Here is a 17,418-nt window from a genome sequence, read left to right as displayed (position 1 = left end):
CCTTCTTCTCTGCTGCCTGGTTTATTCCGCAGCCCAGAGCAGTATTGCAGAACAATACTTGTCAGGTTAGAACCTCTCCCCTCATCTGATTTGGGATGTTTCAGACATCAAACCATTCACACTCTTGACCACTGTTAGGAGCTCTAGAAATTACCCCAGCTAGCACTGTAAGAAGCACTTGCCCGGCTTCATCAGCAGGGGCACAGCCACATTCATTTCCACCCCTTTGACACACATAAAGCAGATCACAACTGTGTGATATATGCAAAGTTTGTTTTGGATCTGGAGCTCCAGCACAGAAGCCTTTGCCTTCTGAGGGTACAGGAGGGACTTGAAAGTAATTTCAATATAAACAGAATCCTCTGGCCCCACAGGGCTGACGACTGTCTCCTTGTGGGACAGTGTGGGACCAATCGGTCTGTCTCAGCAGTGATGGCCAAGCAGAGCCTGGCCTCCCTGTGTCGGGTAGCGTTAGGTTGCCATGCTGTGGGTTAGGCTTGTGCTTGCTTGACCCTGTATAAAGACTGTCCCTCATCCTTCTGCATTACACAGCTAGTTAAGCTGTTGCTCATTTCTCCCTGCTGATTGGAGAGTCTTGATTTGGCTCTTGGCTGTTTATATTTTCCAGACATCCTCTATGTAATTGCATGGCCCGGCCCCAGGCTATCAGGCTCTGGGAGAAATAACCGCATTATTCCACAGAACAGTTAGCATAATTAAAATATTGACTGCAGATTAAAAAAAAGTGCTGAATATTTCACAGAGTGGTTGGAGGGTTGGCAAGTCTTGGCAGCATGTTGGCTGCAGGAACTGGCTGATATTTAGGCGCGCCTTCTCCTTCAGTATTCATTGCTGTACGTGGGAACTGCTTTTTGTGCTGTCAACTTCTTATCTTCCAAGCAGCCAACCCACAACCAAGAAAAAATGAACTGACTGGAAATGAGGAGCTCCAAGGGCTTTCTTGTGATTCTTATTGCCAGTGAGACCATTTCCTTGTTATTTATGACTTCAGGACATCTGTCTTGCTGTGTCTCCATCTATTTTTATTTGTGTCCATCTCTCCAAATGCACAGTGTAGGAACTGCATATGGTGAGAATATACCAGGTGATAAAACCATTTGCTTAAGAACTGTCTGTACCATATGAGAAGCATTAATAAAGTTTAAAAGCCCACGAAAACCTCCACTGGAACATTTGTTTTAGCTACTATTCCTTCTTTGACATTTGATTTCTGTCTGTATTTTATCTGTAACCAAAGTCTAAGGCATAAAATACTTACATTTCCACAACCAAGAGGGCAGAAGGGAATGGAAGAAACCCAGTTGACAGGGCGGCTGGTAGAAACTACAGAAACACTGATCACTACAGGGCACTTAGGGAATTCTTAGTGCTTTTGCAGTATCTCCCCATTCTCTTTCTTAGGGGAAATTCTGGAATAATAAGCATTGCTAGAGACACACAGGTTTGGGTTTGAATGACTTCCTGGTTCTGTCTACATCCCTTGCTAGCTGGCAAAAAAAGGTAAAATGATCTTATGCTACCAGTGTTAAACAAAACATGGATGATGCCTAAACCACTTTGCAGACACCTACATCCTGAATGAAATGCAGTAGGGTAAGTAACTTGCCAAGGTACTGCTTTAAATCAGCTTCTTATTTAATCTTCACTTACATGCTTGAGAAATTCCTGGGATGGTAGGAAGTGTTCGAGCAGCAGTGCAGTCTTATAAGCAAGGACCAGGGACCGCTGAGCTGAGGCTGTCCTACTCCACTGTAGCTTCCAGGGACAAGGGTCTGATTTACAGTCTGATCTACAGCTCTTTTGAGATAAGCTAATTTTGTGAACTGTTCCATTCCCACTCAAGGGATGTCACAAGAAATGGCCAAATGCTAATTTCTGAGGCTTCTATTACAGCTCTGAAGTAATCATAATAGCAAATTAATAGCAGATCTACCCTGCCATTTTCCGTTGTCATTGCCATCTCTGTAATCAAGAGTAGGTCTGCTTCTTCAAAGCTTATTTCTGCGATACTCCTCATTTTTGAATACGCAGTTAGGAAAGGAGCATGATATCTTGGCACTCTGGCTGTGGTCTATAGGCTACTGCTCTCCTTCTGTGCTAGGCTCATTGCTAGTTTCTGCTCTCAACTTAATATTGACCTCCAAACTGTAAATCATAAATATCACCTTGGGTAGACACCATTCTTTCAAAGGCAAAAATACATTTTTACATACATTTTAAATCTCTTCTAAATTAAACTCCAAGATAAACTCTATGGAATGAGACAAAAGATGCTCTAAATTCAGAACATAGAAAGAGAAATTCACTGGGCATGGACAATGGGGCAGGGGGGGAACTGTTACAGCCTTTTCTCTGTTCTGATAGTTCATGTGGCCAAGTTTTTAGTTTGTCTCCACTGAATGATTCATCTCAATTACCAGTATTTTCAAAATTAAATGGAAGAGGAGAAATGTGTTCATTCGCCTGCTGTGTTTAATATTCTTCCAAAAATTGTTTCCTGTTTACTTGGAAATCCCCACCTCCATGCTGTGATTTAAGCATTTTCACCCTGTTAACTTAAAAACAAAGCCTAGAAGATGCTATATAGTTTTTATCTTGCAGTCATAAAGCAATTTATGATAAATGTTGTTGTTCCAGAGCGAAATTACCTGGAAATGTACATATGTTCATAGCTCCACATTGCTCATTGAAATCATAACCGATTGTTGAAAAAATAATACAAATTGTCATTTAGTTTTTATTCATGTAACATGTCTGATGACTAATGGCAGCTTCTCTTTTAACAATCACTGTATTGGTGCTCGAACACAAATCTCAGTAAAGACATCAATAACCCCATTTATGGAACTGTGCTACTTTCTTTCATGGTACGGGCTAGCACACAACTGTGAATAGTCAGTATGTATTGTTTCGTGCAAGACTTGTCTATAAGCAAAACTTACAGTGTATTTTCAAGACAAAATATTAAAAATACCTAAATTGCTTTTCCAGCTGAAGCATTATCTCTGAATTTCTGTGGCTTGGCTGGACAAAAGGGAAAGAATTTTCCCCTTAGCTTCCAAGGAATAAATTTGCACAATAGTTCTAAGATTTTACTTATGTAGCACGTATCAAACAAATTATTCTTATATAAAAGATTTGCATTAGCTCACACAAGTCAGTGTGTTCTGTGTTAGCTTACATGAAAAGAGTTCATTTAAAAGGCAGCAATATCCTGTGGTCTGAAAACAGAACTGGAAGCTGGAAATTCAGAAGGGACCTCAGCTTTCTCAGACTTCCTCTCAGCTTTTCATAAAGGTCTGAAATTTTCTAAATGAACATTACATTTACATGATTAACTGCAGGCCGCATGGACCTGATTTACAGATGTGTTAAATTTCTACTGCTCCTATTAAAGCTATTGGGAGCTCTCAGCTCTCCATGTTTCAGAAGGCTGCAATGCAGTTACACACAGCCCTTGGGAGGGAGAGTAACACCATTACCTTGGTGAGTACCAGGCATGGGCAAAGGTAGGAAGGCGATGGAATAAAGCATAGAGTGTACAAATTCAGCACACACCCCTCTCTGTGGGCCTAATAGCCCTGATAAATCCATGAGGGATGGCAGCAGTGGAGATACTGAAATATTTGGCATCCAGACAGGTACTGTGCAAGACCAGATTCAAGAGAGCAGCTGGTAGGAAGCACTGGGCTGGCACAGTGAGGTTGAATGCCTCTCTGGCTGGCGTCCCTCAGCCTGGCTGCCGGCTCCAGCAATGCAGAGACTTTCTTTCAAAGTCTTGCACTGCTTATCTTGGTGACTAGACTGAATGCTTGTTAGCCGGTGAGCCTCCCTTCGCCTCCCCTTTCCAAGTCTATGCTGAAGCTTTTTGTCTAACAGCTGGCTTTCCTCTTTTCCCCTCTCAGATGAGATGGAGCAGTCCCCTGCAATGCGTTCTGACTACTTGGTCTCAGGGATTCGAACTCCGCCAGTGAGGAGGAACAGCAAACTGGCAACACTGGGCAGGATCTTCAAACCATGGAAGTGGCGGAAAAAGAAAAACGAGAAGCTAAAGCAGACATCTGCAGGTAGGATGAGAACAAGAGAGTAATGCTGCACAGAGCAAAGTTTAGCCTGGGTGAAATTTGCTTACATAGAAAATGTTAATGGTGACCTGATCTAAACCTAATTCAAAGATTTCAGCATATTACAGATTAATAATGTTTAACGCTAGAAAGAGCCCATATAGGCTGACTTCCTATATAATACAATATAGTACATTTAGAAGAAAAGGTCAAAATATGAGAGTGAAGCATAAACCTCAACACAGACTGCTTTTCATGGGCTGTCCCTTCTCCAAAATAGGCTACATTTATGGCCCCAAGTATCATCACCCCTTTTATTAGGGGTGAAGATTATATAGGTCACAGTAACATTATGAAAAGTGACAGGAGGGAGATACAGCCTGTAAAATGCCTTCCCTCAAGCAGCTGTCTTTGTGGTGAAGGAGCCCAGCACACAGTGCTGCATGCTCTCTCTAGTCTCCAGGGATGTCCCAGGAGATCAGTAAGGAGACAAACTCACTTGCCTTTTCCTAGGATAGGATGGTGCAATTCCCTTCACTTGCCCCGATATCCTGTGGAGTGTCACAGTAAAGGACACCGCTTCCTAAGGCAGCTCCAACACGCTGCATAAAACAGCGTGAAGGCTTTAATATCCCCATTACTCTGCACTCAGTGTGATCAGACAGTAGGTTAGATCGTAAATCTCAGCTCTACATGTAGGTGATTTTACAGCCGTTTTAACAAAGGAAAAGGCACAAACAGGCTGACCAGTCCATGCTCCCCAAAACAAAATCTTTGCAGTTCTTTCCAAGCACACAGCAGTTCAGACTAGAGGGAATTTCCACATTGCATCTTTCTCACTCCATTATACGAATACTCTGTTGTTAACTGGTGCTGTGTTATGCTACTACTTTGTTCAGTGCTGGAGAAGAAGATGACAGCACGGCAAGGTCGGGATGAACTCATTAAGAAAGGCCTTCTGGAGATGATGGAACAAGGTAAGTAAATATTCTTCACCTTTTTTATCGGAGTCTTTTTCAGGACAATAGGAAACACATAATTGGAAAAGAAGAAACCTAACAATCAAATGAATGAAAAAGAAAACCTTCAATTCTGAGAGGAAAATTCAGTATCTGAATTAAGCATGTCTTTCATCAAATTCCTCCCTGCTGCAATCAATCCATGCAGTTTAATTTTTGATGTTTTACCATCTTGAATGCAAGTCCATCTTCACTTGATTTATACACGGTGCAATCTGAGCTGGTACGTATGTTTTATGCAATTGCTCTAAACCTAGCTAAATCCTACTGCCAAGAAAGTCAGCTAAAGCTGGTATAAATATAAACTTAGACATACAGATGCATTCAGCTAACATGTACAACCCATGAATCCAAATCTCATAAAATGATACTAATCTGATGTTTTCAGCTGTCTTTCCGGTAAACCAAGTTTGTGACAAAACATATTACCATTCTGCCTGTCTTTCATTCACATGGAAAAGTGAAGCATTTGGTGTCATTTTAAAGCTTTCCTGAGTACAAACCAGGTTCAGCAGAAGTCATTGACTGAAAGATGATAAAGTGTCACACACATGCACAAAGGACTGTGGTTCTGTATATCCCTGCTCCAAAGCCCTGACAGATGCTCAAGGGAGACAGAGATCTAGGTGACTATTCTGTGAGGTCAAGTGAGCTCCCAGTGTTATGGACAACATGCCAATTGCCATTCCCACCTAAACAGAGATAAAAAAAGTAAATCCATCTTTACTTTGAAAACTTTACAGCAGAAAGTACTGTCATAAAGAAAGACTGGCCTTTTGAGTTTGACCAATATGATAGATAGAAATTATGTTCTTTGAAACTAATAATTGAGTTTCTTTGTATAAAACAAATGCCATGCCTATAAATAGCCTGTGGGACAATACTCAGCGATGCTATGCTGGAGTGTAACTGAGCAACTGAAGAGTCAGAAAAAGAGCATTTTAAACAGGATTTTTTTTTTCATTGCAATAAAGCAATTTTCATATTATTTTACTGGATTTATTTGAATATGAGTTTTATGTTCAAGTTAAAAAAATAATCTATCAAACCATCAGCTTATTCTAAAATGGAAGTTTTTAGAAAGCTCATTTTTAATTTCTGCCCATTGAACTCTTTGTGTCTCTCATAATTCTAGATGATTAGTTGCCCTATTAGCATATTAGCACTATTGGATAGAAAAATACACCCCATTTCTGCTAGCAGTATGAAAGTTGCCCATAATCCATGAATTTGAAGACATGCATATCTAAAGCTTTGCAAAAGAACAGTAAAATAAAACTTCTGTAGAGCACATTAAAAGGTAATAATAATAATGAATCAATAAACCTCTTCCATGTATAAAGAACTGGTTGGGAGGAAAACAGATGATGCTGAGTTGCAAGATCATTTTAACAAAATTAAAATAGTTTAAATAAATACATATAATCCTGTGAGCAGTGATGACAAGCTGTGCTTTTAAAAAGGCAGCTGCAAACAGACTGCTTACCTGTCTGCAATAAAGTTGCATAGAGCTCCTATAAATATCAAACAAATTTTCAGTACCACCCTGCTGCCCAGAAAGGAAAGAACGGCTAACAGTCAGTTGAAGGACATTGCAGCCGCCTGCAAGTTATTTGTCTTTACAGAGTGTTGTGAATCTCCAGGGTTATTTTATTATATTATTAGTAGAAGCAGCTTATTAACTGGAATAAAAAATTGACCCAAATAATTCTCAGTAAATGATTAGTGCCCTACTTGGACTGAGCTGCAGTGGCAGCAGTTTCAAGGCTAAGTCCTCGTTTATGCAATAAGTTGCAATTGTCAAAGCAGCAATACTACGCTAAAAGAGTACAGTAAATCCTAAAATCCCTCTATTTCATCAGGCTCTACTCCACTTCCACAGACCTGATTCCTGCTCACTTTCATAAATAGCTCAAACTGGGATGAAGCTGTAGTCTGAGAAACCTCCAGATCCGCTTCATGCTTTTACAATAGCCGTGTCACACTCCAGTTTATAGCACAAGGTCTGTCAAGCAGCATTTTGAACTTGACTGTTTGGCTCAGAGCAAACCACAAAGCTAGCACAGAATCTGCATCAATCTGTGAGCAGCCCAGGGTGAAACTGCACTGTCCTTGCTTTGGTGATGAGTCATCCTAACAGGTTATGTCACCCTTTCTCCTCACACAACCCCAAAACCCAGCTGCCCAGACACACTGCACAGTTGCACAGCCTGGGCCCCTTCTGTCCTTCCCTCCTCTCCAGGTCTGCTCGCACGGGGCAGATGCCAAACTGCTCCTTGAAAAATGAACCCAAAATACAGCTTCACTCGAGAGAACCAACTTGCACTCTGTAAGAAGTTACAGGGTGCAGGGTCTGGCATACAGTGGGATTCATCCCCAACAAAATTACAGCCCTACTTCATCTGATTACTTTGCAATACTCAAGACTCTGCTGCTTGCCTTACCAGTGGATCTAAGCTCTGTGCTTTCTCCTGTCCCCGGATGATCTCTAAAATACGGTGTTGGGACCCATTGCCAATCAAAGCAGCACACCCACTTTGATCTAAGCATGAGCTGATCATTTCTGACCAGGAGCATCACTGTTGTGAGTCTCAGACGCTCCTCAACAGAAATTCTTCAACAGGGCTGTCTTCTGCTTGTCATTACTTCATTAGTCATTACACTTTCCATCGGCCGGGATCTGAAGGAACTCGTGTCTCTGACTGCAGTTTCATTGTGGCACAGCTGTCAGCAGCTTGCCTTTCCAAAGGATGTGAGGAACATGCAACACAGAGTTACCTTGAAAACACTTAGGGAGCTTCCCCCAGTATTTCTCCCCATTGTGAGCACAGAACTGATCAGATGTAGCTGTACTTACAGCACTGAGAGTTAAGGGCTGCCTGTCAAGTAATGCAGGCAGTTGTTAATACACCGATGATTATGTATAGGCTGCCTTCACAATGAGCTGAAATGTAGGCAATGAACTTTTTCCCCCTCCCCTTCTCTGTATCATAGCAACTGTGCTACTGCAAGGGCTATTTTAAGAACAGTAACTTTTCACCAAACGTGATTATGAGGCAGACTGCGTGAGCTCAGCGTACAAAAATACTGCATCCCTTCCGCAGCATCTCTGGGCCAAAATCTGATACCCTTACCCAAAAGCACAAGCAATTACTCTGCAGATTGTCCAAATAGTATTAAAAAGGGGTAGCTGTGGATGCTAGCTATTTTAAATCAATGTTCAAGAAACTTGTCATGATATCATTGCAAGAAAACATAGCCCTGTCAGGAGCTTCCAGAAAGGAGTTTCTAGGGCTGAGAAATACAAGTTAGGAGGTCAGGGGTGGACAGCAGACATGTCCATCAGCAAGGAGCACTGGCTAGAGCGGGAAGTAATTGCTTTCTTTGGTTTGCAACAGTGATGTAGATCTTGTAAATTCTGAGAGAGTCGTGAAGTAAAAGGATAGTTTGTATTCTGAGGACTCTTGCCTGAATAGGAGAGTACTAGAAAAGCTTCAGTCATCAAGATGCGTACAGCTGCAGGGATCACTGGCACAAAAATCTTTCAGAGTAAGCAAAGGGAGCAGTTTCTAGGTCTGCATGAAGAAGGATTTGAATTTCTGATCAGCTCAATCACACAGAACACACTTTTCAAAGCTGAGTAACTAAAACTATGCTCAAAACCTACAGCTTGGTAGGGAATATTAGCAGCCTTGTCTTCGGTAAGGCTCCGACATTACTGCTGGGGCAGCTGGATGGCAGCGTGTCATGCACGGAGCCTGACACAACTCAGACATGTCAGACCAACCCGTGAACACACTGTACCATGATCTCTGCTTGTGCAAGGAATTGCCTTCACCCAGAGACCTCTGATTTCCCATGCTTGTGCTCATCTCCCACATAGCAGATGCTTCCAGAGTACAGGGACTTCCCGTACATGCACGATGGCCATTTGCCCAGGCTGCTGGATGCCCATGGGAAAAGGTACCCCATTGAGAAGACTGGGTGGATATTAGTATCCAGATGGGCTGGTCTCCACAACTTTTGCACTACAGATGCTTAACACTGTTAGAGATCAGGTGCTGCTCTAAGACAAATCTCAGTCCCCTGAGCACTACCAGCTTTGAGACTCACTCTTCTCAAGAGGATAGCAGGGAGTTTCAGCTTTCGCTGCTCATGGTTTAGTTAAGATTAAATGATTTGGTGTTTTAGATACCGAAGGCAAAGCCTGCACTGGTGACGATCCCACGAGAGCAACGCAGAGCGACCCTCCACCTCCTGTGTGCCAGGCACTTGCCTCAGAAGATGTGCAGCAAGAGAGTATAATAGCAGCCACAACGAATGTGACCTCGTTTGGTGAGGAGCTGCATTTGGATGAGCTGAAAGAAGATGCAGGTATTGGATCTAAAATGTTTTAAAGAAATTAAAAAATGTTAAAAAAATATTTCTGCTAAGCTGCTTTATGAGGAGTGAAATATGTCAGTGCATTAAAGGGTCAGAGCACCTTGTTCAGGTCAGCCCGTACTAAGTTAGCAATCAGTACTTAAAAACAGTGATTTTTTGAGACTGCTACTGAACTGAGGGACCACACAAAGCTTGGCATAATGGGATTAGTTGGATTATGAGCTGATCCAGTCTTGGCATGGTGCCCCTTTGGTATTAGCAGTGACTGCTGTGAAGATGAAACAAGTGTCTCCTAAAAACATTTCTTAAACTTCTGTGCCAAGCCTGAAATTGTTTGTCCTGGCTCTGGAGAACAATGTCAATACACAGCCCACACTGTCCATATCACAACCCTGTCTACAACAGGCTGCAAATACAAGTGAAGTTCAATACCAGGAGCACTGATAAGCTAAACCAAGCTCCTTTCATGCAACTGTGCTCCGGCAGAGCTCATCCGTGACAGCAGTTCCTTGGGACCAGAGTAGCCAGGCACAACCCAGGAGCCGAAGGGTTTCCATTCACTTCCTGACAACCAAGAAATGCAAAGCTGCAGAGATAATGCTTTATCTTAGTTCGTGAGGACTGCCATGTAGTGATTACAGATCTTCCTGCCCTCTGGTCAATCTTTACACCTTCTCCATCTGCCCTGGTTGCCTTTTCTTCTCCATCCCACCCCCTCATGCCCTGCTTTCTCTGGGGTTCCAGCTCCTGGCCACTTTCGCCAAGCCCACCCCTACCTGCTGTGGTTTGCTGAGCAATGCTGCCTGCTTATGCCCTCAACCTGTTTTAGCAGGTTGGATGGAATGGAAATCATTCTCTGCACGTGTTTTCTGTTTCTTTGCTTTATCCTTTCCCACTTCCTTTTCCTCCTGTCCTTTCCATCCCCATGATTCATGTAATTTTGTTCCCCTTTGCTGTTTGGCTTGTATATAATATTGTTTTTCTGGCCTATTTGTAGCTCCACTTCACTCTTAATTGCTTTGACAACAGAAACCTTTCTGTCTCCCAAAGAGTATCTCTCCTTATGTTTGCGCATCACAAGGATTTTTTTGTAAGTTTAACACCACCTTTCCATCACCCATCACCTTCTTCATTTCAAGTACATGTGTTATTTCATCAAGAAATATCCCAAAGCATTGTATGTAGGCTTCTAAAGATCTATCCTCTCTCTTTTTTGTCTCTATTTTGAGAGACGTAGTGGAGACAGAGAGCCTCTATTAATACATGCCCTTAATGCTATTTTCCTTTCTCTTCAAACTCTATCGTTTATGGCTGTGTTTGGTTTTGTATTACCCTAAAAATTAATTGAGGCAAAACCCATTCATCTCCCTGTTCTTAGAACAACCAGATCAAGATCTTGACCAGAATCCTTCAGGTCTTTTTTTTACTCTTTTCTAGAGTGTTTCATTCCATATCACTAAGGAAATATCTCTCTGAACTTCTAATTCTTATCATTGGGAAAGGCTATTCTGGAAAGATGGCACTAATAATGTATCATGCATTTAACCTCACAGCTCCGCAAAACCTAGTACGATGATTTAAAATTTACCTTACACTGTGTTCAAAATTGTGTATTGAGGCTTTCAAAATCATCCCAATTTCTTATGTCTCTTTCTCTAATCCTAGTTCCTTTTATTGTCTCCCTAGCACAACCTTTCTTCTCTTCTGCATTTCTTTTCCTTCATTTTTTGAGGTGTCATTTCTCCAGGTTCCAAAAACTAACAGTGGGATTACCTTCTCCTGTCTCCCTGGTCTGTGAGACTCCACTCCTATTTGTTGGAAATCTTCCCACCTCTTTCATCAGTGGCCTTTCGCTTTTAAAATAATTATTGTTGATCTAGTCTTTATGTGCTAATTTATCCCTGTCTGTGCATTCTAGCATTCCCATCTCTACTGAGTCCACCTTAACGAATTCATGGGGTAGGAAAGCTCTTCCAAATTGTCAGACTGTATTGCTAAGTTTGTTATAATGTTGAGTTTATTACAACGTTTGTCCTTGGGCTCAATCCAGGCCCAGTGCAGTAGGTGTCTTTCCACAAATTCATATGAATATTTGACCAGCTAGAAACAAAATTAATATATTTGCTTTATACCCAATATGTCGTATTTCATCCTGAGGATGTGGGATGAAGGCCAGGGAGGGGAAGAGAAGGAAACAAAAGGAAATACATGTAGACTTCATGTCTGGTTAATATACAGAAAAAGAACACCCTAAGCAGAAAAAGGGCAGTTTTTCCCACCTAACCTAGCCAATGGGCTTAGGGGCAGTCCCAAGGGGAGGATTTCTACCTAGTAGTGAGATGGCATTTTGACAAGTGGCACTCCATGAATAATTAGCTACTCTGGCAAGGAGTCTAGTGTTGAGCACTTGGAATATTTTCAGCAGGATAATATTCACTCTGCAGTATGAAATCTGTTAATAGGTTTGTGTACTCCAGACTCAGGTCTGCCTTCAGACTGAGTCAAACGTGCTGTTGTTACCAGAAACAACCACAAAAAAAAAAAAACAGAAGCAAAGCATTCTTTGCAGGGAATGTAAAATGGACATTCTTTAGGCAACAGTGCACAATGCCAGTTTGTTTTCATGATACCACTCTTAGAACAGGGTGGAGTTCAGAAACAAAAAGATATGTTTGAGGCCAAGTGTGTTTTGGATTCATCTTCTCTATGGGAAAGGTCCCACTATGACTGCTCCTCTGAATTCGTGTCAAACAGCACTTTATGTCACAGGGAGGTCTACTGATTTCAGTGAAGTTACTGCCAGAAGAAAGTATCGCTCCACTCAGGGGAATGCACTCAAATCTGACTAATTTTCCTATCAAGCTACTAACATCTACTGGAGCTCTTGATCCTTCTGTAATGTAACCCATTAGTGACTTTATTTTTCTCTTTCTGTATTCCACATTTTGTCTTCTATGCAGTAGGCACAAAAATACAAAGCATTTCCCTAGAAATATATTTAAAAGAAAATTATTTTCTTCTATAATTCAGGCAACTACCACATACGGCAGCTTTCCTAGCAAGCCAAATTTCACAAGAATTCCTGTTAACGATGCATATTTATTCTACTTTCCTGTCTTTTTTGAATGATAAATACTCATTCCTCCTCTTCTAGGCATACTTATTAATCTGTTTGTCAACAAATTAAATGCTATTATCTTGCCAATGCTATTGTTTCCAACTGCCTAAGTGCTCTGGTGCCTCCCCACACACTCTGAACACGAGGATGCTGAATGTTCATTAATACCGAGAGCTTGTATTCCAAACAAGACATAAAACTGAGCCAAGAAAAGATTTGTGACGTGGCAGCTGTGGGTGCCCACTGCTGTGAGTTTTTAGGAGATGCCCTAGAATGGTTTGGAGGGAAATGTACTTTGTTTAGACAATCCAAAATGCTAAAAGGAGTGGGATTTGCCATTTATCCAGCCCAAGCAGTTTGGACCTCTCTCATGTTCTGCTCCGGTGAGACTCCACCTGGAGTACTGCATCCAGCTCTGGAGTCCTCAGCACAGCAAAGACAGGGACCTGTTGGAGCAGGTCCAGAGGAGGGCCACAAAAATGATCAGAGGGCTGGAACAGCTCCCTGTGAAGACAGGCTGAGAGAGCTGGGGTTGTTCAGCGTGGAGAAGAGAAGGGTCCGGGGAGACCTTACAGCAGCCTTTCAGTACTTAAAGGGGCCTTATAAGAAAGATGGGGATAAACTTTTTAGCAGGGCCTGTTGCAATAGGACAAAGGTTTTAAACTAAAAGAGGGTAGATTTAGGCTAGATAAAAGGAAGAAACTTTTAGAATGAGGGTGGTGAAACACCGGAACAGGTTGCCCATGTTCCATCCCTGGAAATATTCAAGGTTGGACGGGGCTCTCAGCAACCTGATCTAGTTGAAGATGTCCCTGCTCATTGCACGGGAGGTTGGACTAGATGACCTTTAAAGGTCCCTTCCAACCCAAACTATTCTATGATTCTGTGCTGAGGAGATACTTAAACACTGATCTCCCCATTTGGATGAGTGTTTCACCTGCTAGGGTAGGAAAAATAACTCTCATGGCTGCTGCTGAACCCATAGCGGCTGGAAAGGCAGTTTGGAGAGAGCCTGGCTGTGGCTGGGGTCCTGGATCAGAGTCAGCCTCAAGCCTCTCTGTGGGTCCACACATATGCCAAGGCAGAGATCAGGACATGTAACAGGGTGTGAAAGTCAAACAGTGAGGCACTGTGAGAGTTTAAGCACTGCCAGAGTCAGCTGGTATCTGAGCAGGATTCAAGGATGTTAATTTTGGACTTCACCACTGAAATTTCACCTATGTCTTGCTTCAGCTTCGTGGCTTTCTGGATCTATTCCCCTGTGCCCTCATCACAGCCAGGTCAATTTGATGAACTGCTCAGTGATTCAGCCTGCACTAACTTTAAGAGCTAAGTGCTTTTGCCATCTTTCATGAGGCACTCCTGAAATGAGCACTGCTTCACCATCTCAAATTAAGGCTTTGGTGATTGGAGTTTTTCTTAAGTACTTCACCGATTCTCTGTTTCGCACGAGCTGCTGAGATCCAATGGCAAATCTTTTTTATGGCAGGCTTTTCCTGGTTATCAACTTTAACCTCAGGAAAGACTCAGCAGTTCTGGAGTCAGGTACAGTAACAGAAGACTTGGGATGCAAGTTGAAGTCATGTATTAAATAAGATAAAAATAAAATTGTGAAAATAAATGTGTACAACAAACAATTGGAAAGTCAGCTTTCATGTAATATTACTGGTTTGATACTCTTTGCCCTTTAGCCGTGTGTTCCTAGTACAGAAGAGTACTCACTCAGTAACTGTGCCACTGCAGGTGCATGCTGTAAGAAAATTCATTGCAGTTCTCAAAAGTTGCTTTGCCTTGCTGTATTCATTATTAATAAAGGAAAGGGAAAAAGGCTTTAGGGAAGTAAGGGATGCTCAGCAGTTTTCTCAGGAACATCAAAACTAACATTTCTTCAATATCCTCATACATTTTATTCTTTACCTGCCTTGGCTGGTTGGCTATTTCACACAACAATTATATTCACTATGGAAAAGAAGTGCTTCTAGCTGTGTGCCATGTGTTCTGTTTTTCTGAATGTTCCTGGCATTGTCCCCTGGCCTATCATTATTATTAACTTCATGTTCCATTGATTTTACTCATCTTCCTACTAGCCAAGAAACCTTCAGCACCCACGGAAGAATTAGAAGATGCCAGCCTGCCAGCATCTGAAGACAGTCCACAAGCCTTACTTGTATGTGAATCCACAGATTCCCCCCAGAAACAGACAGAAAGAAACCCAGCACAGCTTCCCAGTCCTCCGTTGCTCCCAGCTCCACCACCTAAGGCAATCTCCAAAATCACAAAGAGCGTAACAGGTCAGTCATTACTGGTCAGTAAAGACTTTCCCATCCCTTATGTGTTGTTTGCCTATACAGCACAGTATATAATTTTTTTCTCACATCCTTTTTTAAGCCTATTGCTGCAAACTGCTGTGAATCAGGCTAGTTATATTGAGTGAACAGAACACTAATGATTTCCATGAACTGAGCGGTCAGTTCCCTGATAACAATGCACTAATCGTTGTACTTCACATTTTTATCTGAATCTCTCAGGGGATTATTTGTTGCAAGTCTGTTGCACTAAACACATGTAAAACAAATCAAACCAACTGCAAACATCTGCTGAATCAAATGTTCATATCGATATGCCATAAAACACAAGAAAGATTTAAATGTTTTCATTACCTAGACTGCTGCTAGATAACAGTATAACAGCCAAAATCAAGTTCAAGTCAATAGGTTCTGTAGAGGTTTCCGTCTGAAGGGTTTGCTCTCTAGGGTAGGTCTAAACTAGAGCTATGAAATCTGGTCTAGTTACACAGAATGCACAGAAGTGATACACCTGGCTCCCACAAAGCAATCCTCTGTGCCAGACTTCACTGAATGTTTCAAGAGCAATTCATCTGGACCTGGTTTTCTAATGTATTGCCAATGTTGTTACATTTTCCCACATTCTGGCACTGCAGAAAGGGTGTTAAAGTGAATATGATTTTAGTTTGTTCCAATTTAGGGCCCCTACATATGGTAAAAGCAGTTAAAAGGGCCTTATTGCAAATTAGAACCAAGTCCTGACATCTAAATGTCAGACCTGTTGGATATTTAGACTTTTAAATGACAGTCATTATCTCAGCCCAGATTTGCATCCACGCTGATCTACTGGCACAATGAATAGGGTTTTCAAAGTCACCAGGAAACAAAATGTCAGAGGGGCATTGTGATCTGACCACTGGGGTTCATAGAAAATATTGAAGTTTTCAGTCTTTTTGAGGAAAATTACAAGTATTTGTTTCCCATGGAAAATATCCATATTTTGTCCATGCTTAAAAGCTGTAAGAATTTAAGTGGGAGCTGGATTCAAAATGGTATCATAATGCTCCTTGGGAGCTGCTGTTCAGATTGCTTCAACATTCTGTGCTATGGGTCCGGCTCTAGCCTGCCCCTTCCACCTTGCAACATGAACAGGCACAGTCAGGACACCCCTTTGACTTTGCTCAACTGATGATAAGGCCATGCTCTGCACGAGATGTAGGCTGTTTGGAAAACCTGACCCATAGAGGGTAACGACATCACAGCTCCACCAGGCACTTCACAGCATTTTGAGTCTAGATATTTTGGTGCTTAACCAAAGTATTTCCTGTAACATCTACGATATTCTGAGTTTTGGTATTTCATTCTCATCTAAATTATCCACAAAGAACAACTCTTGGTTTTCTCAATTACTGCAATAACTATAGACCCTTTTTCAATAGTGATTATACATTTGTTTATTTTTGTGTGGAACGTGGAGGCAGTGATAAGTTAAGACTAAACAAATACTATCAATAAGTGAAAGGGAATACAAATGTATGGGGAGAGAGAAAGAACGATTATGAAAGAAAAGGAAGATTAAGAGGTTGAAAAGCTCTTTTGTGTTTAGTTTTTTCCCCCTTAACGATGTCAGAGATGCTGTTAGCAGAGGAGTGAGGAATAAGCCAAGCACAAATTAATCACAGAGAGAGGGGGAACAAGGCAAGGTGCCAAGACATCACTTTGCAAGATTATTCACTGAACAGCTGTCAATAGGACAAATAAGGTGTGATCTAAGGAAACTCTCAACTCTCAATATTGGCCCAAGCTGCAATGAGGACAAAATTGGCTCTTGACCTGTTCCAGGAACTAGCAGGTATAAAAATGAAACAAAGTCTCCTCCCTTCCTGCTTTAGGGTTGAGCTGAACCCAGGGTTCTTGCTCTCAGAAAACACAGACACCCTCTCTCACTGTGCAGTGGCATGTAGTTGATAACCATTATGCAGGATGCTGGGTCTGAGAGGAAATATTTAATAACTGAAGTTAATATTCAAACCTACTTTTGTCCTCTCCAGTTTTCCAGTAAATTACCATGCTAATAGGAACCAAGCGCTTTTTACATGGGTATTTCAGGACAATCCTGGCCTGAGCAGAAATTTTTCTCTGCTATGAACTGAGGGATTCATCTCACTAGTGAAAAAAGTAAAAATTATCTCTGAAAACAAGTTTGTACAAAAGCCTTACAAGCTGTGTCAGTTTAAATTCCTGTTTAAAACACTAGGTGGCAACAAGAGAAAATAAATATTCTCTTGTATGAAGAACTTGTATTGCCTTTTTACACACAGACTGAGCTATTGGTGTAAACCACACCATATGCCAGAGGCTTGGGACAGAGATATAGAGGAAAGGGGAAAGGCGAAGAGAACTGCAGAACAGAAAAACTAATCAGTATCTTTTTCAGGCCAGATGTTCAGTTATCTTAAGAGTGTGAAACTACCAAATTTCCAACCAGGGAAATGTCCACTGCGTTTTGGACTCAGGTGCTAGAGAAA

At 41.7% G+C, this 17,418-nt stretch overlaps 1 protein-coding gene across 3 annotated transcripts in view; it reads left to right on the top strand.

The window, feature by feature from the left end:
• The window catches only part of PHACTR3 (phosphatase and actin regulator 3), a 115,860-nt gene that overhangs the window by 58,551 nt on the left and 39,891 nt on the right, over positions 1 to 17,418 (top strand). For all 3 annotated transcript variants that reach the window (XM_030009734.1, XM_030009735.1, XM_030009736.1), the window contains exons 2-5: positions 3,927 to 4,088; positions 4,985 to 5,062; positions 9,296 to 9,478; positions 14,693 to 14,896. In XM_030009734.1, the coding sequence (XP_029865594.1) occupies positions 3,927 to 4,088; positions 4,985 to 5,062; positions 9,296 to 9,478; positions 14,693 to 14,896 (627 nt within the window). The remainder of the gene's footprint in view (positions 1 to 3,926; positions 4,089 to 4,984; positions 5,063 to 9,295; positions 9,479 to 14,692; positions 14,897 to 17,418) is intronic.

This window comes from Aquila chrysaetos, chromosome 3 (genome assembly GCF_900496995.4).
Source record: "Aquila chrysaetos chrysaetos chromosome 3, bAquChr1.4, whole genome shotgun sequence".
Lineage (NCBI taxonomy): Eukaryota > Metazoa > Chordata > Aves > Accipitriformes > Accipitridae > Aquila > Aquila chrysaetos.
This window is presented reverse-complemented; position numbering and strand designations above follow the sequence as displayed.